The following is a 27,098-nucleotide window of genomic DNA, read 5'->3' as shown; positions in this document are numbered from 1 at the left end:
ATTTTGAAATATTGTAGACATATCACTTTATCCATTTATTATTAATATTATGATATTCCTATTTTAAATTTCCCTTTTTAGCCTGGTCTGATTCATTGTTTTCTACTGTGATGTCATTATGTTTAGAAACACGTGTACAACAAATATTTTTTTTGAATCAGTAAACTGTTGCAACTGCTAAGTGGCGAACATCCGTGTCAACAGAATCATGTTTTCACTGTGTTGCCATGATTACCACCAAACCTCAACGCCACTGCCCTTCCCCTTTTTTTCCCCTAAAGTTTAGGGCCTAAACTAACCTCAAGTGTTATTGCAGTCTATTGCCACTAGAGGGCGACAGAAACTACACATAAATAAAAAAATAAAAGGTTTGGTGACTGAGTGAGTTAATTTTTCACCTACGATGAGTAATGTTTACAAGAGTGCACATTCCACACTGTTGAATAGTAACAGAACTTCTGGTGCAGCTTGGCGCCGACCCATAATGCCGCGGGGGCCAGATGGTACCTGGCGCTGCTTTGCATTCTTGTTTCTGTAATGGACACGCATGCTTTCACTTGCACTTGTTTTTTCTGACACGGTTGGAGTGATATTGGCAAATGGTGGGGCCCCCCGAAGAAGGGGGCAGGAGGGGGGTAAAGGGGGGCGGCCGCGCCCTTGTCTAGAATGCACAAGCGTTCTGCAACACCAAAAACATCCATGACAGCCGCAAAGACGCATTCTATTAATTTGATGTGAATTTGTAGACAGTTGAACAAAAGTCTTTCATGGATATTAGTCGGTGTTTTCTTGTGTTGCAATTAGGGGGTCTTTGAAGTGAGTCTTTGAGGGTGGTCTTTGAGGGGGATATTTTAAGAATGGTTGTTGACCTTTGGGTGACAGTTGCTGAGTTGTCTTAGACTCGGGTCTTTGATGAATTTTGGGGTTTTAAGGAAGGTCTTTGAGATGGATCTTAGCGGTTTGTCTCCAAAGTGGATTTGCTAAGAGAGTCTTTGATGTCGATATTTAACATGGGTCTTTTCTCTGGCTCATTAAGTGGCCTTTTTTTTCTGCCATCAGGTGTGTGTCAAAGGTAGACTGGGGGGTCGAGTGGAGGGGGTGGAAGCACCCCACCCTCGTCTTGCTTCTCTTGTCCCGACAAGTTTCCTCCCTGACAAAACATCCCAAGAATCCTTCCTTTCCGAACGCTGCGGGAATTTAAAAGACGTGAATCAGCCAATGTTTTTTTTGTGAAATGCTCCCAATCGACAAGTCGCTAACACTTGAAGATGAAACTCAATGGCTGCCTTGTTTGGTTTGTTGGAGCGCCTTACAATTGACGCTTGTATAAAAGACTGAACAGCATCCAAGAAAAATGAGGGAAAAGAATTTCCAACTTCAATGCTGCTACCGGAACGCTTGAGTCCATTCTTGTTCTTTGACTCATGGTCGTCATGTGGTCTTTGCCGCCCGAGCGGTAGAGGACGGCCACCCCACTTGAGTCACTTTTTCCACTGCAGACAAAGTTATCTTCTAACGAATTTAACATGTGATTCAATTTTTATTGTAATTTGGTGTCATGAGATGAAACCAAAAATTTTGACGCCACTCCACTGAGTAACAAATTCTCGTTGTCGCAGTTCACCTGTGCAACCAAAACCTCAAAGTCATCACTTGTCAGGTCTTAGCAACACCAAGGAGGAGGAGGGGTTTTGTTGTCCGATCAGGGTGTGGTCACACCTTTACCGTGCCGGTCCAGGAGAGAGAGATTCTTCTCTTCTCTCTCTGGAGTGAAACGGTTGCCCGCAGGCACGCTTTGGTGTGCGCGTGTGGGGGAACAAAAAGCGTGGCGGCTCAGCCTTAGAGGAAGTCGGAGGAGCAGCAACAGGCAGTCGCTTTCATCTTCAAAGTCAAAGGTTGTTTGGTTGCTCGCCATGGAGGTTGGATTGCGACAGTCCTCGTCGGACAGCAGCGATGGAGTTTTCATCGAGGACTCGCCTTACCAGGGCGTTCTCAAGTCTATGGGAAACAGAAAAGGTAGAATCTTATTGCTTTTCTGCTCGGGCTGGGGAGGCACAAGTGTGCTGCGTGTTGATGGTGGTGGTGGGCTTCCAACAGGCCACGCCCCCTGAGGTGTCGTGAACTCTGCTCTTGGAGGATGATTATCGTAAATGAATTATGAATTCAATAGCAAAAAAAACAGTTTTTTGTTGGTGTGCCGCTCATCTCTCTTTTGCATTAAAACGTTTTACTGCTTCTCTGGTATGAAAAACAAATTTTGGGATCCACCTCGGAGATCTTGCGTCTCTGATGTCCTGATGCTGAGGAATGTGCACATGGTGCAACATGTTCCTGTGCGACGTGACGTTGTTTTGCAATCTCCTCTGATTTGGTCTTATTCACTAACCTCATTGTTTGTCCCCTACCAGACGAGCGAGACCGAGTTCAGAAGAAGACCTTCACCAAATGGGTCAACAAGCATCTAGTGAAGGTACGAAACGCCACTTGCTCATCTAAGATAGCAATTATCAAATCTGCGATGCCTTTCATCTGGTTTTCCGAAAACAACACGCGGCTTTGTTGTCTCGCCGCTACTTATTTTTCCGCTTCAACAATATCAATGAGTTGACTGTAAGTGAAAGTCTTGTGACACGCGAGTCACAGGAAAAACAAGACTGGAACGACAAAGTCACATTTTTCTTCAGTAACAACAACGCACTTTGAAAATCACTTGACATTCTGAGTTGTCATGGTTATGAAGATGCGGGTTGTTATGCTCAGGAAGCGAAAGTGGGCCAAGCGGGCTGCTGCCGCCGTCGCCACAGGTTGCCATGTGCGTCCTGCGATAGCATCAGTTTGCCGGGGTGGGCAGGATGTGGTTTTGATTTGTGTTTTTATAACTCCGCATCTATGGAAACGAGGCCATACGGGAGCTGACTCATTGTCATGATTTTTTTTTTTTTAAGCATCCTTCATTGGGGTACCAACTTGACCTTTTTTTTTTTTTGCTAAAAAAGGAAATGCAAACGCTGTTTTCATTTTTAGGTTCCAGCCACCCTCCCCCAGAAAAATCATTTATTCTTTCCCTAATCTTTTTTTTTCTTTCTCATCACTCCATTTTCCACCACACGCCCTTTCTTCTTTATCCCGTCAGCACTGGAAGGCTGAGGTAGGTTCTTTGTGTTTGGCCCCGACATAAACTGCTAAGTGCTAAACGCATGGAGTGCAGTGCGGTGCTAAAAAAAAAAAAAAATCTGCCAGTGTGCTGTCTTCCCAATTCCAGCTGTTCCTAATATTGTGACCCATGTTGCAGAAGGAAATGAACATTAGGACGCATCTAGACAAATAACATATGTGGACAATTTAGCGCCATTAAAGAACCTAACACGCATGATTGTTTGTTTTTAATGTGTGTCCAAACCCAGAACCCCTTGCCTGCGAGTCAGTTATACGACCCACTATGGCACTGTGCTGCCCTCAATTTTGGAGCATTTTTTTTTTTTTGTAGGCGCAGCGTCACGTCAGCGACCTATACGAGGACCTGCGCGATGGCCACAACCTCATCTCCTTGCTGGAGGTTCTCTCCGGAGAGACTCTGGTGAGTGACCTTTGACCTTTCAACCCGCCTTTACCTCCCTCCTCCCCTCCCTCGCTTCTTGTGCTGTTTTCTCCGGTTGTTGTTGTACTGTTGTGTGGCATGTGTTGATTCTCCTCTTACACTAATTTTCATTCTTGGCCGCCATCTTGTTGACTCATTTTTTGGGGGGGCTCTAACAACCTTACAACCCTCCTGCCCCCCCCTCCCCTCCTCGTCGTCGTGATGCTCTTGCCGTGCTAGCCGAGGGAACGTGACCTCGTGAGGAACGTGCGCTTGGTGAGTGCTGCCTGGCTCTGGCAGGGCATGCATTCCACCATGACCCCACCACCAGCAAAGCCACGCCCCCTCCCAGAAAAAAATCCCCGCACTCCGACATCAACTGCATGTTTGGATGTTAATCGTCAGGTGCCACTTGCTGTGAAGTGGATGGCAAAGTGGAGCTCACTTTTTGGAGGAGCGCTTCAGCTCTTGATAAGACAAATGCAACTCAGGATTTTATTATCATAATAAAAAAATCTTCCATTTTTAATACCGTGGTATATTTTAAATCACTTTAATACAATGATATTAAATGTTTTTTTTATTATATGAATTAATTAGTCAAATAATACAATTTTATTAAATATAATTGGTTTTCTTTTAATTAATTATATTTATTAAACATTCTAGTGTAAGAATTTCAAATGTATTTATTTTTTAATTGAAAATTACATTTAATTAATGAATGATCAAATCGGAGCTGACTAAATTGAAAAGTCTAGTGGTTTTGTACTTTTGACTGCTGCATGATCATAAACGGACAGCGATCACACCTTGTCGGCCGTTCGACGTCCCGCTTGGGTCACGCGTGCTCCCATGTGGATCTGACTTCCGGGTCACATGTGGCCCGGCACCTTCATCCAAGTCATCCACAACGCTTTCCTCACCGTTGGCCAACCATGCGTGTCCTCTGGTTTCTCTTTCAGCCAAGGGAGAAGGGCCGCATGCGCTTCCACAAGCTTCAGAACGTCCAGATCGCGCTGGACTTTCTCAAGCGCAGACAGGTGGGTCGAAAACTCATCCCAGGAGCTTGCATGTCCACGTTTGTCTCACCAACGGGTCGTTTTGCAACCATCACAGGTCAAATTGGTCAACATCAGGAACGACGACATTGCCGACGGAAACCCCAAGCTGACCCTGGGCCTCATCTGGACCATCATCCTGCACTTCCAGGTACCCCTTGGACCCTCGTTAAACAGACTGCTGGTTTTCAAGAATTCAGAGCGGAAAGAGGAGGAGGAACCATTTTTAGATTAAAAAACAGAATGAGTTGTTTCATGGCGTAGCATACTTTGGAAAGTTTGAGTCCACAGGAGTGGGAGTTGCAGGAATTCTTTTGAAGCCGTAATGGTCATGTTGGGATGCGGGGTTTGATTTTAGTGACTCAGTGCTTCCCCGGGGGAGGGAAGCCTGGGGAAGGACGTGGGCGTGATCGCTTTCAACAGCGATGGGAACGAATACCCCAGTTGGCATTTATTAGTCAGCTTCCTTTTTTTTTTTCTCAAGACCAAAAAGCACCAAAAAGAAGAGGAAGAAAAAAAATCCTCCCGCAGTGGTTTTCAGCAGGAACTGGGTGGTGGTCCTTTTTTTCCGTTCAGGCTCTGAGTCATTCTTCTCGGGTTTCCCCCGTGGTCTTCTGCTTGTCTATGAAAAAAAAAAAAGAGCCCGTCGGTAAAAGTTGGTCATGAGTCATCGAAGCAGCGCCAGTTAAACTGAAAATAGGCAAAGACCACAAAGAAGTAGTCAAAAAGCAGATATCCTGTGATTGTTAGGTCGCCATCGACATTGCCAAGCAAAACAAACAATATCACGCAGGACTTTTCCATTTTTCTCTTGTGTGATTCAAAAATAATTTTCCCTTGAGGGCATCGGAAAAGACGGTGCCAACATTCCTCCGCCCTCGTTGACGTTAATTAGAGTTTATTTAGTCGAATCTGGATTTGTGACTCATTTGTTGCAAATTTGGTGAGTCTGGAAACGGAGAGTTTAATTTCGGTTCGGCCGACTCATCCAACGCTGGTCGGAAGAAAATTAGCAAGAATGGTGACTTTCGAGTCACTTTATTAGGTACACCTGCAATCCCCAACTTTTCTTTGCCGCAGATTTCGGACATCCAAGTAAATGGCCAGTCGGACGATATGACGGCCAAGGAGCGTCTGTTGCTGTGGTCCCAGCGGATGGTGGAGGGCTACCCGGGTCTCCGCTGCGACAACTTCACCAGCAACTGGCGCGACGGCAAACTCTTCAACGCCATCATTCACAAACACAGGTGAGATGATGCCGGTTCAATAGAATCCAATCCGTGTTTAACATCCAACTACTGAGCACATTTGGGCGGAGTCTGGCTCAGTCTGGACTTGGCACGGTTCTGGTTGGTGTTGCATCACGCGGATTTGCGAGCACCACCTCCAGTTCGCCCCAATCCGTCCGCCTTCGAAACAAGGTTGCAGTTTCGACGAGGATCTGTCGCCTTTCACCGCTGTCATGTTGAAGCTGAAGAGGAGGTTCAGGTCCAGGAGGCGACCGAAGAGCAAGGAGCCACAAGAGGGCGCCACCCCGGAGAGCCAAGACCGTGAAAAGCGTGAGACGGATGAGATTCACGTGAGCAGGGACAGTCCTACAGACGTGCCTGCTACCTGGAGCAGGACTGGAGCCTGCACATGTACACGAAGAATCTTTTTCCCGAGCCGAGCTTGTGGCTGCATGCTAGTTGTCGTCGCCGCTTATCGCTTCCGATTTGGGGAATGTGAAGCTTGTGTGGTATTAGCGCTCATGTCCTGGCTCGTACTTTGCTGGCCTGCAGCTACAGCGTGACAGCTTCGATTTTTTGCAGCACCAAAAAAAAAATTCTCCAAGGACCACCAGAATGAGCAACATTAAAATGCAATCGCTACTTAGGCTGACTGTTCATTTAAAATAACAAGGTAGAGGTTTGACGCCCGCTCGTTGTCCCGACAGGCCCAACCTGATCGACATGGGGAAAGTTGGGCGACAGAACAGCCAGCAGAACCTGGAGCAGGCCTTCAACGTGGCTGAGCGCGAGCTAGGCGTCACCAGACTGCTGGACCCCGAGGGTGAGCCACGCTGTCCCGTCGTCGGCCAATCCCAAACAAAATGAGAGCACCAACTGTAATGTCCCGTTTGCCGGTAGATGTGGACGTGCCGCATCCCGACGAGAAATCCATCATCACATACGTGTCGTCGCTGTACGATGCCATGCCCAGGGTGCCTGACGTGCAGGACGGCGTCAAGGCTAACGTGAGTATAGGTTAATTTCCAACGTGAGCTCGGGGTTTGACCACGTCTCACCCGAAACGTTGTAGGAACTGGAACTACGCTGGCAGGAGTACAACGAGCTGGTCACCATGCTGCTGCAGTGGATGCGACACCACATACTGGTCTTTGAGGAGCGCAAGTTCCCCACCAGCTACGAGGAGATCGAGGTCAGGGAACCCCATGACCCTGAAAGCTCATTTTGAGAATTTAGAGGACTGAAGATGTTTGCATCCCGCAGGTTCTCTGGCGTCAGTTTCTCAAGTTCAAGGAGACTGAGCTCCCCGCCAAGGAGTCTGACAAGAATCGCTCCAAACACATCTTCAAATCCCTTGAGGTGAGTCTTTGCACAAGTTTTAGAGGTAACGCACCAGTCACATGTAGCACTAATTAGCTAAATGCTAATGCACAGTGCAAAACATATAGATAGGCTAACAAAATTAGCAAGGATGTTGCGGTGCTTTTAACCTTCTAAGCAACTGAGACTCAAACACAAGACAGACAAATAGTCATATATTCTTTATCCTCTGCACAAAATGGATACATTTCCTGCATCTTAATGAGCAGAGAAATGGCAATTTGAGTTAGAATTACTTCCACCCCTTTGCCCTGTTTGTGTTTCAGGGCGCAGTGCAGGCGGGCCACGTCAAGGTGCCGCCGGGCTACCACCCACTGGACGTGGAGAAGGAATGGGGTCGCCTGCACGTGGCCATCCTGGAGCGGGAGCGTCTGCTGAGGACCGAGTTTGAGAGGCGAGTCTCCCACTAACCTCAACAAAAGCTTAAAGCGATACTTGAAAAAATCATGAGCCGCGTGGCACAGTGTGACCACCGGGATGACTCAGTTCCACTTTGGCAAGAACTAGGACAGGAACCACATGATTGCTGCAGGCGTAGCGAGCGTCCACCAAACACGCGATCATAATGACAGTTGCACATAGAATCACATGGTGAGCAGGCATTCGGCTCCCTCGCTTTACTTTTGTTCACGTTCAAACATATCGTCTGGGCTTTCACTCCACGAGCATCCACCATGGCCTTCATGCATCAAGGATACGATTACAAGTTTTTAGGCCGGCGCAGGACAGAGTGAGCGCTCTCTCGCTGTCTTCTAGGTTGTTTTGGTGTGACCTGTGAACTTTAACCCCCTTCTCTCGCTTGGCAGGCTGGAGCGTCTGCAAAGGATCGTCGGCAAGGTGCAGATGGAGTCGGGCGTGTGCGAGGAGCAGCTCAACCAGGTGGAGGCGCTCTTGCAAACGGTGAGTGAGAAAAAGGCAATGCAAAAAAAAAAAAAGGGGAAATCCAAAGTAAAGAAAAAATCTGCATTAGAAAAAAAAACAATTATCTAATCAATTCAAATAGTTGCAAACTAATCATGTTCAGTTTATTTTAGACATGTAAAAAAAAAAAAAAGTAAAATGAAAAAAAGTGACGTGATGGTGGGACTGTCGCAGGACGTGCGACTGTTGAATTCAGGCAAACCCGCCCAGCACACGGCGGAGGTGGAGGCGGATCTGGAAAAAGCCGAGGGCATGATTCGCTTCCTCTTCAACGACGTGCAGACGCTTAAAGACGGGCGTCACCTTCAGGCCGAACAGATGTATCGCAGGTATTAAAAAAAAAATCTATTGTCAGCAGTCATTTTATATCTAATTTAAATGAATCTTTTTTTGCAGGGTTTACCGCTTGCACGAGCGTCTAGTGAACCTGCGCAGTGAGTACAACCTGCGCCTCAAGTCAGGCGTGACCTTGTCGCAGGTGGCGCCGGTGCAGGTGCCCATGACGCAGGTCCACACCTCGCAAGTCCTCCAGCAGGCTCCCGTCAGGCTCCGCCCCGAGCTGGACGAGGTGACGTTGCGCTACGTACAAGACTTGCTAGGCTGGGTGGAGGAGAACCAGCGGCGCGTGGACCAAGGCGAGTGGGGCGCTGACCTGCCCGCCGTCGAGTCGCACCTCGGTAGCCACCGCGGCCTGCATCTCTCCGTGGAAGAGTTCCGCGCCAAGGTGGAGCGGGCCAAAGCCGATGAGGTTAGCGGCCTCCTTCCGGCGCTTCCTTTATGCTAGCATGTGCGTTGGCGTTCAACTTTGAACTCTCGGCTGCAGAGTCAGGTCTCACCCGTGAGCAAGTCGGCCTACAGAGACTACCTGAGCCAACTGGACCAGCAGTACGGGAAGCTCCTGGTGAGTCAGGGGTCACACCTTACACACACACACTATGTTCTGCTTTCAAATCTAACATTGTTTTGGCTCATGTTATCTTTTTGTTTACACTTCTGTGTTCAGAACTCGTCCAAGTCTCGCCTGCGCCACCTGGAACAGCTGCACAACTTTGTCACGGCCGCCACCAAAGAGTTGATGTGGCTCAACGAGAAGGAGGAGGAGGAGGTCAACTATGACTGGAGCGAGCGCAACACCAACATGGCGGCCAAGAAGGACAACTACTCGGTAATAGGGAAAACAATTACAAACAAATAATCACGTGACCGTTTTTTTGTTTTTGTTTTGTATTACCATTTAACCAGGGGCGTGTAGACTTTTTACATCCACTGCCTGTGCAATCATTTGCAGGGTCTAATGCGAGAGCTGGAGCTGCGAGAGAAAAAAATGGGCACCGTGCAGGTGACGGGAGACAAGCTGCTGAAAGACGGACACCCCGGCAGGAAGACCATCGAGGTAAGGACGCCTCAGCCCCCGAAACGCCAACACGGTGATGTTCACACGCCGTGATTGTCCCTCCGCAGTCTTTCACCGCCGCCCTGCAGACTCAGTGGAGCTGGATCCTCCAGCTGTGCTGCTGCATCGAAAGCCACCTGAAGGAGAACACCGCCTACTTCCAGGTGGGACATCCGTCCACTTGCTCAATTGTACATTCATATTATGATCTTCTGCATTCAAATCTCAAATGATCTTTGTAGTTCTTCACCGATGTGAAAGAGGCTGAGGACAAGTTGAAGAAGATGCAGGACACCATGAAGAGGAAGTACACGTGCGACCGCTCAGTCACCGTCACCAGGCTGGAGGACCTTCTGCAGGACGCTGCCGTGCGTGAACAGTGTGAAGAACTTTCTCTGTTTCAAAATGCAAGTATCTTGGCTTCTTACGGCGTTGCCGATCGGTCTCCAGGATGAGAAAGAGCAGCTGGCAGACTTCCAAACTCACCTGGAAGGTCTGAAGCGGCGAGCCAAGAATGTGGTGCAGCTGAAACCGCGCAACCCTGCCACCGCCATCAAAAGCAAGCTGCCCATCCAGGCGGTTTGCGACTTCAAGCAAATGGAGGTAAGCAAAGGTTACCATCTTTTGGAGGTCATACTATACCCGAATGGGTTCCAGAATGTCCCGAGAAGTCCAATGAGTTGAGATCCCAACCTGCAATGGCGCATGTGAAGCAGCAGAGGGCGCTGATGTTATCTGTTTGCAGATCACGGTCCACCGCGGAGACGAGTGCGCCCTCCTCAACAACTCACAGCCGTACAAGTGGCGAGTGCTGAACCGCCAAGGCAACGAAGCAACGGTGCCGTCCATCTGCTTCCTGGTGCCGCCCACCAACAAGGACGCCATCAACAGTGTCGCCGGGTGAGTCACCAAGGCGGCTTTTCAAACCCGATGAGCGCTGACCTATAGCGTCTATTGTTCTCAGATTGGATGGGAACCTGCAGAAGCTCCAGACAATGTGGCAGGGCTTGTTTGTGGACCTGAGGACTCTGCTGTCTTGGCAGTACCTCACGAGAGACATCCATATCATCAAGACCTGGAACATCTCCATGGTAACGGCAACTTAAATTTGCTTCCACCAAGAATATCGATTAGTACTCATCACCACCTTTTTACCAGTTCAAGACGCTGACGGTGGAGGAGTACCGGCTGGCCCTGAGAAACCTGGAGCTGCACTACCAGGACTTCCTGAGAGACAGCCAGGACTCGCAGGCTTTCGGGGCCGAGGACCGCATGCAGGTGGAGTCCAGCTACAATAAAGCTAACCAGCACTACAACACACTGGTCAACACCGCCGAACAAGGTGAGGGCAGCTTCGTATTTGCTCCACGTGTGCCTGCTTTTTGTTTGCAAATTCATTTTTTTTATTATTATTGAAGACCATAAAGGCATCAATCAATGATTATTTATGATTGATGATTAAGTCGACTGTTGGCTTCAAATTACAGGCTACGTGCCACCCAAGACAGGTAAGGTGCTTGACTACATCCAAGTGTCACCCAGTGGGTGTCCTCGTCAGTGTGTGTTGTTGTCTGGGCCGGTGTGTGTCAGTGTGTACAAGTACTCTGTGCGTGTTGTATCTTGTGATTGCCATTGTGCCCTCTTGTGCTTCCAATTTATGCATTCCTCTCCAATCATCATTATCTTCACTGATTTTTCTCTTAACCGCACTCGTCATGGCTTTGAATGTCAAAGAACCTCCAGACGGAGGAGCGTCTAATCACGCATGAAGTCAATTGACGACTGACGGATTGAATCTCTCACACGACTTAACGTGAATGAAGGGCATGTTTAATCCGGTTCAAATGATTTTTTCCTTCAACGCCAGGATGAATTTGATCGTCGGATGCTGAAGTGCTCGTTTTTTTTCCATCCCACCAGGAGAGCAGGACGAGTCTGTGTGCAGGATTTACCTGAACAAACTCAAGGACCTCCGCCTGAGGCTGGAGGGCTGCGAGAACCGAACGGTGACGCGACTTCGCCAGCTTGCCGAGAAAGAACCGCTCAAAGCCTGCGCCGTGAAGACCACTGAGCAGATGGTGAGAATCTTAAATCCACTTCTTCTCCTGACCGCCTCCACAATCCTCCATCCTGCTGGCAGAAAGTCCAAACCGAGCTGGAAGGCTTGAAGAAAGAACTGAACTCCATCACTGAGAAGACGGAGGAGGTTCTTGCTTCGTCTCAAGCGTCCGGCCCCTTGTTGCGCTCCGAACTGGACAGCACGCAAAAGAAGATGGATCACGTCTACAGCCTGTCGGCTATCTATCTGGACAAGTAAGCCCTCCGCCCCCAAAAATCATCGTCCTAGTACTGACGTTCCTTTTCTCAGGCTGAAGGCCATCGACGTGGTGATCAGAAACACCAACGATGCCGAGGAGACGCTGAAAAGCTACGAGACTCGATTGCTGGCCGTCCACAGAGTCCCGACGGAGGAGAAGGAGGCGGAGAAGCAGCAGAGCCAGATCAAGGTAGTCCCTGAATACCTGCTTGGCGGTTTATCTTTTAGCTTTAATTCTCACGACTCTTGTCCACCAGAAAATGGAAACGGAATCTGAAGCAGACCAGGCTGTGTTCGACCGTATGGCGGACGAGCTCAAGCGGGCGTCAAGCGTCCACGATAAGATGACGCGCGTCCATAGCGAGCGCGACGCTGAGCTGGAACGCTACCGCCAAGTAGTGGCCGGCCTACAAGAGCGCTGGCAGTCTGTGCTGGCTCAGCTGGAGATCCGAAAACAGGAGCTGGAGCTGCTCCGGCGCCGCATGAGCTCCTACCGCGACAGCTACGAGTGGCTCATGCGATGGTTGGCGGATGCTAGGCGTCGCCAGGAGCAAGTCCAGGCGCTGCCCGTCGGCGACGGAGCGGCGCTTAAGGAGCAACTCGCCGAGGAGAAGGTACTTCAAAAGTCAGCTCTCGACGGCCATCCATACCAAAAAGTGGACGTCTATCGTAACTTTTTGGTACATCGGGTTTACTTTTTGACTCGTGCAGAAACTCCTGGACGAGATCGAGAAGAACAAGGACAAGATCGACAAGTGTCAGACAAATGCCAAAGACTACATTGACTCCGTCAAGGTGTGTGTGTATGTGTACACGGTTGGTGTGTGACGTCAGAATGAAACGACTCCTTTGTCCTGGTAGGATTACGAGCTTCAGCTCCTGACCTACAAAGCCCTGCAGGAGCCCCTTGCCTCGCCGCTGAAGAAGCCCAAAATGGAGTGCGCCTCCGATGACATCATCCAAGAGGTGGGTTTTCATCGTGCAATCAACAAAACGCGAAAGTTGCTCAACACCGTCCCCGCTTTGCGTCTCTCGCAGTACGTGACGCTGCGAACCCGCTACAGCGAGCTCATGACGCTCGTCACCCAGTACATCAAGTTCATCACGGACGCACGGCGCCGCCTAGAGGATGACGAGGTAATGACATGTTCTCATGTGACGTTGGGGAAATGCAATTGCTCCATTTACAAATAAGGCATATCCATTTTGCACGATGAAATCCAAAGAGCAGAATCTCCGACATCACATCCCAACTTTCTCATTCACTCTCAAGGCGTCACGCAGACTCCTTACGCTTTGCTTTTCTACTCTCAAAAATGTCCTTATTAGGGGTGTAAATCGCGGGTTTTGTCACGATACGATATCATATCGATACAAAGAAGCACAATACGATATTTGCAGATATCTTAAACCCTGCTGTGATTCATTCACAATACATCACGATATAGTGCTCTACGATCGATACCTATATATATATATTTAAATAAAAAATATAGAACAATATCCTGATTTATAACAATTCATACGCAAAGTCAACAAGGTACTGCAAACTCTTTATTTAGGAAATTACAAGAGTATTGTAGTATCCAAAGTGCTCATTTTAACACTGAACTTTGATGTCGTGTTTTTTCTTTAAATGTGCATCGAGATTTGCGGTCCCTGAATATTTGATCACCGCATGGCAGGTTTTACAAACTGCACGTGTCTTGTCCGTTGAGCCACCTTTTCTTTGGAATCCAAAGTGCTTCCAAAGAATGACTTGAAGCCTAAAGGGGAGCCAATTTCCTCGTCTTTTTGGACACTAGCCATAGCACCAGCCCAGGAGCCGCGTACTAGTTGTCGACTCCCCTTTCACGTGCCTGCTCTGCTCACAACACAACACGCCGCTCACTGCTCCCGGAGAGAGGAACCAAGCAACAATGAACTGGATTTCAAAATAAAGTCGCGTCTAATGTCCGAGGTCAAAAACGGGCGATATAGATCGATGTTTACGTTTAGCATCGATGCCAATAAATTGTAGAGCCTTGTATCGATGAATCGTTACACCCCTAGTCCTTATCACTCACCGGCTTGTTTCTTTTTGCTTGACTTGGCTGCTCCTTTGGTTGTTTCCCACTTTGACTTTCTCCTAACATTTCAACTCTTTTTTTTCAATTCTCATTTCTTTTTTTGACCCGCCTGCCAGTGCTTTGTCACGATGAATGCTAATCATACCAGACCGCAGAGATCGAGCAGGTACTTTTAAAGACAACTTTCATTGCCAGAGGGGAAGGTTCAGGATTTGAATGCTCAAATGAGCCGACACGTGATTTTACCTCTGATTGGTTATTACCCCCCCCCCCCCATCTAATTTTGCCAAGTAATTTGAATGCTGAACCTTCTTTGAGCTGTCAATCATGTCTATCCAATCATTTGTCTTGTTTGACATGGAAACATCTTGTGTTGGATTTACATCAGTTTGTTTTTTTATGTTTTGACTTGCGATTTAGTATCATTCCAGTACCTTTTTCCAAACTAGCTATTTAACTAGCGTGTTGGACATTTCATATCGTTTTTATAATGTCCTACCATGGAATAAATTAGCGAACAAACTTCACACTTCATGAAAATCATCTGGTTTATGCCTCATTACGTCCAAGTGGGTACATGATTATTTTGTGGAGTGATTGTGTGTCCTGAAATTATTTTTGTTTGACAAAAAACAATTTTTTTTGCGTCACTGTTTTCAAATAGTTGTGTAACTCCACGCCTGATTGTTTGCAAATGCAGAAAACATCCGAGAAGCTGAAAGAAGCCGAGCGGAAGAGGCTGGCCGAGATCCAAGCTGAGTTGGACAAACAGAAGCAGCTGGCTGAGGCTCACGCTCAGTCGGTGGCCAAGGCCGAGCAAGAGGCCGAGGCTCTCAAACTGAAGATGAAAGAGGAGGCTGGAAAGCGACAAGATGTCGCCGTGGACGCCGAGAAGCAGAAGCAAAACATCCAGCAGGAGCTGCAACAGCTTAAGAGTCTGTCGGAGCAGGAGATCAAGACCAAGAACCTTCAGTTAGAAGAGGCTCTGATAAGCCGGACGAGGATTGAGGAGGAGATACGCATCATCCGACTCCAGCTGGAGACCACCATCAACCAGAAGAGCACGGCCGACGTGGAGCTTCAGCAGCTTCGCGACCGAGCCACCGATGCCGAGAAGCTGCGTAAAGCTGCTCAGGAAGAAGCCGAGAGGCTTCGGAAGCAGGTGGCCGAAGAGACTCAGAAGAAGAAGAATGCGGAAGATGAGCTGAAGCGCAAAGCCGAGGCGGAGAAGGAGGCCTCCAAGCAGAAGCAGAAGGCCCTGGATGACCTGAACAAGTTCAAGATGCAAGCGGAGGAGGCAGAGCGGCGCATGAAGCAGGCAGAGGACGAGAAGCTCCGGCAGGTCAAGGTGGTGGAGTTGGTGGCGCAGAAGAGCGCCGCTGCCCAGTTGCAAAGCACCTCCAAAACCTTCAATGAGAGAGCCAGCAAACTTGAGGAGTCCCTCAAGAAAGAGCAAGGTACCGTGCTCCAATTGCAGGAAGAAGCCGAGAAGCTCCGCCAGCAGCAAGAGGAGGCCAGTAAAGCTCGGGAAGAGGCCGAAAAGGAGCTGGAGATGTGGAGGCAAAAGGCCAACGAGGCTTTACGCTTGAGGTTGCAAGCTGAGGAGGAAGCCCAGAGGAAGAGCCAGGCGCAGGAGGAAGCAGAGAGGCAGAAAGTGGAGGCCGAGCGTGACGCCAAGAAAAAAGCAAAGGCCGAGGAGGCCGCTCTGAAACAGAAGGAGAACGCCGAGAAAGAACTGGACAAGCAAAGGACTTTCGCCGAGCAGATCGCCCAGCAGAAACTGTCAGCCGAACAAGAATGCATCCGGCTGAAGGCCGACTTTGAACACGCCGAGCAACAGAGGAACCTCCTGGACAGTGAGCTCCAACGTTTGAAGAATGAAGTGAACGCCGCTGAAAACCAGAGAAAGAAGCTGGAGGAGGAGCTCGCCAAGGTCAGAAGCGAAATGGATGCTCTTCTCCAGATGAAGATGAAAGCAGAGAAGGAGACGCTGTCCACCACGGAAAAGACCAAGCAACTTCTTGAGTCGGAAGTCCTGAAAATGAAACAACTTGCGGACGAAGCCACCAGGCTGAGATCTGTCGCTGAGGAGGCCAAGAAGCAGAGGCAGCTTGCCGAGGAGGAGGCGGCCAAACAACGGGCAGAAGCCGAGAAGATCCTGAAGGAGAAACTCGCCACCATCAACGAGGCGACCCGTCTCAAGACGGAAGCCGAGATTGCCCTGAAGGCCAAAGAGGCTGAGAATGAAAGGCTGAAGAGACAAGCTGAGGATGAAGCCTACCAGAGGAAGCTTCTGGAGGATCAAGCAACTCAGCACAAACAAGATATTGCCGAGAAGATGCAACATCTGCAGAGCTCCTCAAACACTGAATTGGAGCGACAGAAGACCATCATTGAGGAAACGCTCAGGCAGAGAAAGGTGGTGGAGGAGGAGATCCACATCATCAGGATCAACTTTGAGAAGGCCTCAAAAGAGAAATCAGATTTAGAAAACGAATTAAAGAAGCTGAAAGCAATTGCAGACGACACGCAGAAGAGCAAACTGAAAGCTGAGAAGGAAGCCGAAACGCTGAAACGTCTCGCCGCCGATGAGGAGAAGAAGCGGAAGGAAGCCGAGGAGAAGGTTAAGAAGATCACAGCAGCCGAGGAAGAGGCGGCGCGGCAATGCAAAGCCGCCCAGGAGGAGGTAGAACGTCTGAAGAAGAAAGCGGAGGAAGCCAACAAGCACCGAGAAAAAGCAGAGAAGGACGCCAAGCAGCAGGTGATCCTGGCCAAGGAGGCCGCGCAGAAATGCAGCGCCGCGGAACAAAAAGCTCAAGATGTCCTCAGCAAAAACAAAGAGGGCGACCTCGCTCAGGAGAAGCTCAAGGAAGAGTTTGAGAATGCCCAGAAACTTGCCCGAGAAGCTGAGACAGCTAAAGAGAAAGCAGAGAAAGAGGCGGCGCTGCTCCGCCAGAAAGCCGAGGAGGCCGAAAAGAAGAAAAAAGCCGCCGAGGACGAAGCCGCCAAGCAGGCCAAAGCTCAGAAGGATGCCGAGAAACTGAGGAAAGAAGCCGAAAAGGAGGCCACCAAGCGAGCCGAAGCCGAGGCGGCCGCTCTCAAACAGAAGCAGCAGGCCGATGCCGAAATGAACAACCACAAGAAGGAGGCGGAGCAAGCGCTCAAGCTGAAGTCCCAGGTAGAGAAGGAACTGTCCACTATCAAACTGCAGCTGGATAAAACCGACAAACAGAAGACAGTTTTGGACGAGGAGCTCCAGCGGGTGAAGGGCGAGGTCAACGACGCCGTCAAACAGAAAGCGCAGGTAGAGGATGAACTTTCCAAAGTCCGGATTCAGATGGAGGAGCTTCTCAAGCTTAAGATTAAAATTGAGAGCGAAAACAAACGTCTGATGCAGAAGGACAAAGATAACACAAAGAAGCTGCTCGCCGATGAAGCCGAGAGGATGAAGCTCTTAGCCGAGGAAGCGGCTCGCCTCAGTGCCGAGGCCGAGGAAGCCTCCAAACTCAGAAAAAACGCAGAGTCGGACTTGGCCGAACAAAGGGTACTTGCAGAGAAAATGCTCAAGGAAAAAATGCAGGCCATCCAAGAGGCTACAAAATTGAAAGCAGAGGCCGAGGATCTCCAAAAGCAGAAGGACAAGGCGCAGGAGGCGGCTAAGAAACTCCTGGAGGACAAGCAGCAGATCCAGCAGCGGCTTGACCAGGAGACCGAAGGCTTCCAGAAATCCCTGGAGGCCGAGAGAAAAAGGAAACAGGAAGTGTCAGCTGAGGCGGACAAGTTGAAGCAGAAGGTAAAAGAGCTCAGCGACGCTCAAGCCAAAGCCCAGGAGGAGGTCAAGAAGTTCAAGAAGCAGGCGGATGAGGCCAAAGCTCGTCTGGAGGACTCGCAACAAAAAGCCACCGAGACTGTGGTGCAAAAGCTGGAGACTCAGCGGCTACAGAGCACCAAAGAGGCCGACGACCTCAAGAAAGCCATCGCCGACCTCGAGAAAGAGCGAGCGAAGCTGAAGAAAGAGGCAGAGGAGCTTCAGAAGAACTCCAAAGAGGTAAGGTTGAAAAGAATACTCAATACTGAAGTCACTGTTTTGTTTGACTGGTTCTTTTGTTGTTTTTCTAGATGGCAATTGCCCAACAAGAGCAAATTGAGCAACAGAAGGCCATTCTCCAGAAGACCTTCCTCACCGAGAAAGAACTGCTATTAAAAAGAGAGAAGGAAGTAGAAGATGAGAAAAAGAAGCTGGAAAAACAGTTCAAGGATGAAGTGAGCAGGGCCAAGGCGCTTAAAGAGGAGCAGGATCGCCAACAAAAACTGATGGAAGATGAGAGGAAGAAGCTTCAAGCCATCATGGATGACGCCTTGAAGAAGCAGAAGGAAGCTGAGGCAGAGATGAAGAAGAAGCAGAAGGAAATGGAGGTCCTTGAAAAGAAAAGCAATGAACAAGAGAAGCTGTTGGGAGAGGAGAACAAAAAGCTAAGGGAGAAACTCAACAATCTTGAAGTAGCATCCAAAGAAATTGTATCAAAAAGAAATGAAATTGAGGTCCAGCCGGAGAAGGACGTCGGGGAACAGTTAGTCTCTGCCACAGTGTCGGTCACAACAAAGAAAGTATTCAACGGCTCTGAAGTTGATGGGAAGAAGATAGAGTCACCTTGGGCCTTTGATGGAATAAGAGATAAGGTTCCTGCTGAGAGGCTTCATGAGATTGGTGTCCTGACCAAAAAGGAACTGGACAAACTGAAGAAGGGTAAAGTCTCAGTGCAAGATCTCGCAAAGACAGACAAGCTCCTCTCGTGTCTTAAGGGTCAGAGCTGCATTGGTGGCATCTTGACTCCCTCAAAGGAGAAAGTGAGCGTTTATCAGGCCATGAAGGACAACAAGATCACGCCCGAGACAGCCGCAATGTTGCTGGAAGCTCAAGCAGCTTCTGGCTACCTCGTCGATCCCGTTCAAAACAAACGTCTATCTGTAGACCAGGCTGTTAAGGAGCAGTTGATCGGCCCAGAACTTCACGATAAAATGCTGTCTGCTGAGAGAGCTGCCACGGGCTTCAAAGATCCTTACACAGGAGACAAGATCTCCCTATTTGAGGCCATGAAGAAAGGTCTGATTGAGAAGGAGCCGGCCACCAAGTTCTTGGACGTGCAGCTTGCCACCGGAGGCATCATCGACCCCATCAACAGCCATCGAGTCTCGCTGCAGACCGCCTACAAGCAGGGGCAGTTTGATGCCGACATGAACAAACAAATCCCGGACTACAAGTTGTTTGTGGAACCAAGCACCCAGGAGACGATGACCTACAAGCAGCTATTGGATAAATGCACCAAGGATGAAGGTTCAGGGTTGATGATTCTACCCGTGACTGAAAAAGCATCCCAAAGCGAGAGAACCTACACGGACGCTGAGATGAAAGAAGTGTTGAGCAAGTCCAACGTGGACGTACCCTTTGGCAGGTTCAAAGGAAAGACGGTAACCATTTGGGAAGTGATCAACTCGGAGTATTTCACAGAAGAGCAACGACGAGAGCTGATCCGCCAATACAAGACGGGCAAGATCACGGTGGAGAAGATCATCAAAATCGTTATCACCGTTGTGGAGGACAAGGAGAAGAACAATGAGAATGTGTTGAATGGTCTCAGGACCTCTGTGCCAGCCAGTGAACTTCTGGAGTCCAAGGTCATAAGCAAAGACGTCTTCAACAAGCTAAGTAACGGCAAAATCACCATCAAGGAGATCTCAGAGATGGATCCTGTGAAGAAAGCACTCCAAGGAACACCCAGCATTGCAGGACTGTTTAACGAACCCACCAAGGAGAAAATGGCTTTCTATCAAGCCATGAAGAAAGACCTCCTCTCACCCGAGACAGCCATTAATTATCTGGAGGCTCAAGCAGCTACTGGCTTCATCATCGATCCTGTCAAGAATGAACGGATGCCGGTCGATGAAGCCGTCAAGTCCGGCTTGGTGGGCCCAGAACTGCACGAGCGACTGCTATCTGCGGAGCGAGCAGTCAGTGGCTACAAAGATCCTTACTCCGGCAAGAAGGTGTCTCTGTTTGAAGCCATGAATAAAGGTCTCCTCAAAAGGGACAACGGCATCCGTTTGTTAGAGGCACAACTCTCCACCGGCGGAATTATTGACCCGGTTAAAAGCTACCGCATCCCACACGAGGTTGCCTGCAAACGTGGCTATTTTGACGAGGAAACCAGCAAAACCTTGAGCAAGACCGCCGACGAGACCAAGGTCTTCCACGATCCCAACACGCAGGAGTATGCCACCTATGCACAGTTGATGAAGAAATGCATCTCCGACAAGGAAACTGGACTTCCCTTACTCCCCCTCTCAAAGAAGGCTCCCAAGCCGAAAGAGGATCAACAGATTACAGAGGCCAAAACCAAAGAGGTGTTGAACCAGAGTACTGTGGAACTGGACTATGGACCTTTCAAAGGAAGAAAGGTCACAATCTGGGAAATCATCACCTCAGAGTACATCACAGAGGAGAAGAGAATCGAACTGATCCGCCAGTACCGGATGGGCCATGTGACAATCGAAAAGTTAATAACAGTTGTGATGACCATAATGGAGGAAAAAGAGTCTCAGGCAAAAGAAAAACTCAGTTTTGAAGGTCTGAGGGAACCAGTTCCTGCTAGCGCATTGATGGATGCTAACATAATCGACCAGGCTACGTTTGATCAGCTCCAACAAGGCACAAAGACTCCTCAGGAAGTGAGTCAAGATGTTAAAGTCAAGAAGTATCTGCAAGGCACCGAGCGCATAGACGCCATTGCAATGGAAGGAACTAATGAAAAACTAAGCATATATCAAGCCATGAAAAGTAACATCCTTCAACCAAATACTGGCCTTGCGCTGCTTGAGGCTCAAGCTGCCACTGGTTTCATAACAGACCCAGTCAAGAACATGAAATATTCCGTAGATGATGCCGTCAAGGCCGGAACCGTTGGCCCAGAGCTTCATGAGAAACTTCTCGCTGCTGAAAAACCAGTGACGGGATACAAAGACCCATACACGGGCAATAAGATTTCTCTGTTCCAAGCTCTGAAGAAAGAACTGGTGCTGAGGGAGCATGCCATTCCTCTCCTGGAGGCTCAGCTGAGTACAGGAGGCATCATTGATCCTGTCTGCAGCCATCGCATTCCCACTGACATCGCTGTTCAACGTGGCTTCTTAAGTAAACAAATGGTTAAGTCTTTCAACGAACCATCCGGTGACGTCCAATGCTTCACCAATCCCAACACTAATCAAAGTGTCACATACAAGCAACTTCTAGATAAATGCGTCAAAGATCCAAACTCTGGTTTGTGCTATCTGTCGCTGTCTAAAGCCGAAGTGGCTCCTACCGCTGAGAAGACCTACAAGTACACCGAGGAGAAAGCCCAGGCTGATTTAGCAAACACTCAAATTGAAATCCCGCACAAGAACTTTGAAGGCAAGACCATGACCATCTGGGAAATCATGAACTCAAACATGCTTCCTGAGGAGGAGAGACGTCGCCTCATGGAGCAGTATCGCTTGGGGACCATCACAAAGGACAGAATGCTCATCATTATCATTGAAATCATTGAGCAAAGGGAGGCCGAAAAGGCTGAGCAGGGCATGTCGTGCGACATTATCAGAAGGAGAATTACAATCGAGGAGCTTTACAGCGCTCGAATTATAGACCTGCAGACTTACAATCTCCTGAAGCAAGAAAAAATGACAATCAGTGAGATCATGGCAATGCCATCGGTCAAGCAATACCTTTTTGGGACTGGTTGCATTGCTGGTATCATGTCGGACACTCCTAGCAAGATCAGCTTCTATCAAGCCATGAAAAATGGCAAGATTAAGCCTGAAGTTGCTCTGACGCTCCTCGAGGCCCAAGCAGCAACTGGATTTATCATCGATCCGGTGAAAGACGAACTTCTCACGGTGGATGAAGCAGTCCGCAAGGGGCTCGTAGGGCCCGAACTCCACGACAAACTTCTCTCTGCAGAAAGAGCCGTGACAGGCTACAAAGATCCATACACCGGAAAAGTCATTTCTCTCTTCCAGGCAATGAAGAAAGATCTGGTTCCTGAGGATTACGCTTTGAGGCTTCTGGAAGCCCAAAATGCCACAGGGGGGCTAATGGATCCTGAATACTACTTCCGTCTGCCCGCAGATGTTGCCATGCAGCGCGGGTACATCAACAAAGAGACACTCGACAGAATATCTGAGCCCACCGCCGACGTGCAAGGTTACAACGAGCCCACCACAGACGAAAGCCTGTCCTATGCTCAGCTGCTGAAAAGATGTCGGCCGGACAAAGACAGTGGACTGAAGCTGTTGTCGCTAGCGGACAGGAAACTTCTCTTCAAGGGTCTTAGGAAGCAAATCACTGTGGATGAGCTGCTTCGATCTCAGATTATTGACCAAAAGACGTACAATGAACTCAGTCAGGGTACCATCAGCGTGGAGGAGGTCAGCAGGGAACTGAAGAAATACCTCGAAGGTGTCAGCTGCATTGCCGGTGTCTTTGTGGAGTCTACCAAAGACTGCTTGTCCATCTACCAAGCCATGAAGAAAAACATGATCAGACCAGGAACTGCCTTTGAGCTTCTCGAGGCCCAGGCTGCGACTGGGTACGTGATTGACCCCATCAAAAATCTGAAACTAAATGTTAACGAAGCAGTGAAGATGGGAGTTGTGGGTCCAGAGTTCAAAGACAAACTACTGTCGGCCGAGCGGGCAGTCACAGGTTACAGGGACCCCTATTCCGGCAAGGTCATTTCACTGTTCCAAGCCATGAAGAAAGACTTGATCTTGAAAGACCATGGCATCCGTTTGCTAGAGGCTCAGATTGCCACAGGTGGAATCATTGACCCACAGGAGAGCCATCGCTTGCCAGTGGAGATGGCATATGAACGTGGCCTCTTTGACGAAGAGATGAACCAAATCCTCACGGACCCGTCCGACGACACTAAAGGCTTCTTTGACCCGAACACAGAGGAAAACCTCACTTACCTCCAGCTCCTGGAACGATGCATGACGGACCCTCAAACAGGGCTTGCTCTCCTATTGCTGAAAGAAAAGAAGAAAGAAAGGAAGACTTCCTCCAAGTCATCCGTTCGCAAACGCAGAGTTGTTATCGTCGATCCGGAGACTGGCAAGGAGATGTCAGTGTATGAGGCCTACCAGAAAGGGCTCATTGACCACCAGACCTATTTGGAGCTAGCAGAGCAGGAATGTGAATGGGAGGAAATTACCAGCACTTCATCTGATGGAGTTGTAAAATCCAAGATCATTGATAGGAGGTCTGGAAGACAGTACGATATCGACGATGCCATCGCAAACGGCCTGATTGAGAAATCGGCTCTGGACCAGTACCGCTCTGGAACTCTATCCATCACAGAATTCGCAGACATGCTATCTGGAAATTCCAGTGGAGTTAGATCACGGTCATCCTCCTTTGGATCCACCTCCTCTTACGCTTCAAGTCCGATGCCTTCCATCAAAACACCCGCTGTCCCATGGAATGACCCCACCGAGGAAAGTGGCCCCGTTGCTGGAATCTTGGACACGGAAACACTCGAGAAGGTGTCTGTCACCGAGGCCATCCACAGAAACCTTGTTGACAACATAACTGGTCAGAGGTTGCTGGAAGCTCAGGCCTGCACCGGAGGAATCATTGACCCAAACACTGGTGAAAAATTCTCAGTCACAGATGCAGTGAACCAAGGGCTCGTAGACAAGATCATGGTGGACCGAATCAGCCTCGCGCAGAAGGCTTGTAGTGGATTCGAGGACCCTCGGACTAAGACCAAAATGTCGGCGGCTCAAGCCCTGAAGAAAGGCTGGTTGTACTACGAGGCCGGCCAGCGGTTCCTGGAAATCCAATATCTGACTGGTGGTTTAATTGAACCGGACATCACCAGCAGAGTCTCACTGGACGATGCCTTGAAAAAGGGCACCTTGGATGCTCGTACCGCACAGAAGCTCCGTGATGTCAACACACACTCAAAGTACCTCACATGCCCCAAAACCAAACTCAAAATCTCCTACAAGGATGCGTTGGACAGAAGCATGATTGAGGAGGGTACTGGTCTCAGGCTTCTGGAGGCGTCCTCCCAGTCTAGTAAAGGCCTTTACAGTCCGTACAGCAGTATCAGCGGCTCCGGCTCGGCTACTGGCTCACGCTCGGGCTCGAGAACCGGTTCCAGATCAGGCTCCAGAAGAGGAAGCATTGATGCAACCGGGTCCAGTTTCACCACCACCTTCTCCTCATCCTCATACAGTTCGCCAAGTTACAGCCGCAGATACTGAGGATGAATTATAAAGCCACCGAGATGCCTTCTGCTCTGCATGTGGTCGTTGCAAGTTTTTAAGTGTTTAATTATTGTACAACTTAGATTTCTTTATATACTACGTTCATCCGTGTACATTTTATTATTTTGTTTAATCACTGTTATTGACAAGAAATTAGCTTTGAGTGCAACACTACAACCGAAAGAACATACTCTGATCGTCGTTAGTCGAGCCTTTGAAATAGAGTCGAATTTTCTCATTTCTCCAATATTGAAAGTTAACGGCCACTTCGCAGAGCAGAATCAAGAATCTCGGCACGGCCGCTGACATGAAGAATGTCTCTAATATCGCTAAGCTTCAAGATCTTTGTCCTCGATCGTGGTGCTGTACACCTACTAAAACACAGCTTGACCCCCATTTCTGACATCTCTTCCTAAAACCTGGACTTTGAACCCCATGGGAACCAGAAAGCAGGACATTCCCATGCACTGGAAGACCGTCAACACAGCAACCTGACTTTATAGACTCTTGACACCAAAGTAACCCAAGTAGTCGCTGCTTCTTCGGACCTTCTCGACTGGTACGTGATGACCCAGTAGTTAACAATGTCTTCCCAACTTGTCCTGATGTTTCGTGTTCTCCTTTTTTTTTTTTAGACACCGCACCTCCAGAGATCTTCACCTGGACTGAACTTTCACTGTAGCTGGAATTTATGCAAAAGTTACTCTCGCGACTAACCCTGAGCTGTTAGAAAAACCCTTGAAGTGCCTGCAAAAAATAAAAAATGCGCCAAGATGTTTAAGGCGGGTGTTGTGTATTATAAAAGACGGTTTTGACGCTTGCATGACTGAACGAACCGGATGCGATCAGGTATGTCTCACACATGAATGTTCATATTGACGTGACTGTATGTACTGTAAACGCACCACTGCTGGAAGCCAATAACAGATTCTATTTAGTTCTTCAGCTTTTATTTACAACCATCCTCCATGTTTGTATTTGTTTTTATGTTAAAGCTTCTTTGTAAAACAAAGCCTAATTATCTAGCCTATATCCTTTTATTTTCCTACACATTATATTTCTGAGTTGCATGATTTACTAACATATAAAAAACTCAATATGAATTGGGTTGTACCCTTTAAATCATTTGTTGTATTATGATGATGATGATGATGCACCAAAGGGGTTTGAAGGATATATATTTTGATGCGCGGTGTATTTATATTAAAAAAACGCTGGTAAGGAATTGAGTTGCCTTGTAAATAAATAAGGACAAGAAATACTTTGTCATTCTGTGACTGTTTCTCATCAGCTTGATCAGCTTGAAAAGGGCTAGAACAGGGGTGTCAAACTCATTTTTTTCACGGGCCGCATTGTAGTCGTAGTTTCTTTCGGAGAGACATTATGACTGTCAAGTAGGGGTGTAAATCGCGGGTTTTGTCACGATACGATATCATATCGATACAAAAAACTACGATACGATATTTGCCGATATCAAAGCCTGCTGCGATCCATTCACGATATATCGCGATATAGTGCTCTACGATTGATATATATATTTTTTTAAATAAAAAATATAGAACAATATCCTGATTTATAACAATTCATACGCAAAATCAACAAGGTACTGCAAACTCTTTATTTAGGAAATTACAAGAGTATTGTGGTATACAAAGTGCTTATTTTAACACTGAACTTTGATGTCGTGTTTTTTCTTTAAATGTGCGGCGAGATTTGTGCTCCCTGAATATTTGATCACCGCATGGCAGGTTTTACGAACTGCACGTGTCTTGTCCGTTGAGCCATCTTTTCTTTGGAATCCAAAGTGCTTCCAAACGAATGACTTGAAGCCTAAAGGGGAGCAAATTTCCTCGTCTTTTTGGACACTAGCCATAGCACCAGCCCAGGAGCCGCGTACTAGTTGTCGACTCCCCTTTCACGTGCCTGCTCTGCTCACAACACAACAACGCCGCGTGCACTGCTCCCGGAAAGAGGAAGCGAGCAACAATGAACTGGACTTCAAAATAAAGTCGCGTCTAATGTCCGAGGTCAAACACGGCGATATAAATTGATGTTTACGTTTAGCATCGATGCCAATAAATCGTAGAGAAATATATCGATTAATCGATGTGTATCGATGAATCGTTACACCCCTACTGTCAACCCAAATAAATGTTTGAGCACCTCATATACAGTAAAAGCTACAAAATAAACTGACAAATAACTCGTTTTCAAATCAGACGAGTTAAAAACTGGTCAAATATTAAAATATATTATTAAAAGTGAACACAATTTGCAATTCTAGTAATGCCACATGAATTTGATGCACAATTTGTCTTTGCGGGCCACATAATATGATGTGGCAGGCCGTATCTGGCCCCGGGTCTTGAGTTTGACACCTGTGGGCTAGAACATTCATCAATTTCCAGGACTGCCCCCGCCCCTGGAAAATTTCACTCACGTTGACTCTTCTGTCATTCATCAAGTCAGCAATTTGAAGTCCTTGCCAGATACAACGCGCAACAAATCTGTGTCTCGGACATGTTTCACACACTTTCACTCCTTTCCAGTGAGATGTCTGGAATTGTGCAGATAAGCAAACCACTCTGTCAAGTCGGGCTTTGTTCCTCCTAGGCGTGCCTCGGTTTCCGCATTAATGCACTTAAGGCTACTTCACCTTTTTTCGGTGGAAGATGTGGGCGAGGGTGGGGTCTTTCACACCTCCACGCTTAGATAAGTATAGAACTCTGCGGTTTGCCGCAGGTTTATTGTGAAAACAGAAGCACAATTAAGTCCAAGTAAAAGGGTTGGACCTTAAAACACACAATCTTGGCAAGCTATCTGAAGATTTGAGGCAAAACAGAAAG

The 27,098-nt window shown here is 48.2% G+C and overlaps 1 protein-coding gene across 6 annotated transcripts in view; it reads left to right on the top strand.

Moving 5' to 3' along the window:
- The window catches only part of pleca (plectin a), a 43,431-nt gene extending 17,918 nt beyond the window's left edge, over positions 1-25,513 (top strand). For 2 of the 6 annotated variants that reach the window (XM_061267874.1, XM_061267875.1), the window contains 32 exons: positions 2,409-2,470; positions 3,488-3,577; positions 4,543-4,620; positions 4,697-4,789; positions 5,719-5,885; positions 6,575-6,690; positions 6,768-6,874; positions 6,940-7,059; positions 7,131-7,226; positions 7,514-7,641; positions 8,054-8,147; positions 8,343-8,497; positions 8,565-8,916; positions 8,992-9,069; positions 9,172-9,333; positions 9,457-9,561; positions 9,630-9,725; positions 9,804-9,929; positions 10,012-10,164; positions 10,307-10,461; positions 10,526-10,652; positions 10,720-10,903; positions 11,482-11,639; positions 11,702-11,874; positions 11,930-12,068; positions 12,136-12,492; positions 12,590-12,673; positions 12,740-12,844; positions 12,917-13,015; positions 14,648-17,995; positions 18,067-24,811; positions 24,888-25,513. In XM_061267874.1, coding sequence (XP_061123858.1) covers positions 2,409-2,470; positions 3,488-3,577; positions 4,543-4,620; positions 4,697-4,789; positions 5,719-5,885; positions 6,575-6,690; positions 6,768-6,874; positions 6,940-7,059; positions 7,131-7,226; positions 7,514-7,641; positions 8,054-8,147; positions 8,343-8,497; positions 8,565-8,916; positions 8,992-9,069; positions 9,172-9,333; positions 9,457-9,561; positions 9,630-9,725; positions 9,804-9,929; positions 10,012-10,164; positions 10,307-10,461; positions 10,526-10,652; positions 10,720-10,903; positions 11,482-11,639; positions 11,702-11,874; positions 11,930-12,068; positions 12,136-12,492; positions 12,590-12,673; positions 12,740-12,844; positions 12,917-13,015; positions 14,648-17,995; positions 18,067-24,249 — 13,490 coding nt within the window. In that variant the 3' untranslated portion in view covers positions 24,250-24,811; positions 24,888-25,513. Of the gene's footprint in view, positions 1-1,750; positions 2,017-2,408; positions 2,471-3,133; positions 3,149-3,487; positions 3,578-4,542; positions 4,621-4,696; positions 4,790-5,718; positions 5,886-6,574; positions 6,691-6,767; positions 6,875-6,939; positions 7,060-7,130; positions 7,227-7,513; positions 7,642-8,053; positions 8,148-8,342; positions 8,498-8,564; positions 8,917-8,991; positions 9,070-9,171; positions 9,334-9,456; positions 9,562-9,629; positions 9,726-9,803; positions 9,930-10,011; positions 10,165-10,306; positions 10,462-10,525; positions 10,653-10,719; positions 10,904-11,048; positions 11,070-11,481; positions 11,640-11,701; positions 11,875-11,929; positions 12,069-12,135; positions 12,493-12,589; positions 12,674-12,739; positions 12,845-12,916; positions 13,016-14,647; positions 17,996-18,066; positions 24,812-24,887 lie in introns of those variants that run through there. The other 4 variants (XM_061267872.1, XM_061267873.1, XM_061267877.1 and 1 more) reach the window with 4 other exon arrangements.
- Positions 25,514-27,098: the final 1,585 nt, after the last annotated feature.

The sequence above is a fragment of the Syngnathus typhle genome, linkage group LG20 (assembly GCF_033458585.1).
Source record: "Syngnathus typhle isolate RoL2023-S1 ecotype Sweden linkage group LG20, RoL_Styp_1.0, whole genome shotgun sequence".
NCBI lineage: Eukaryota > Metazoa > Chordata > Actinopteri > Syngnathiformes > Syngnathidae > Syngnathus > Syngnathus typhle.
The sequence above is the reverse complement of the archived record's forward strand: the minus strand, read 5'-3'. Positions and strand labels throughout refer to the sequence as shown.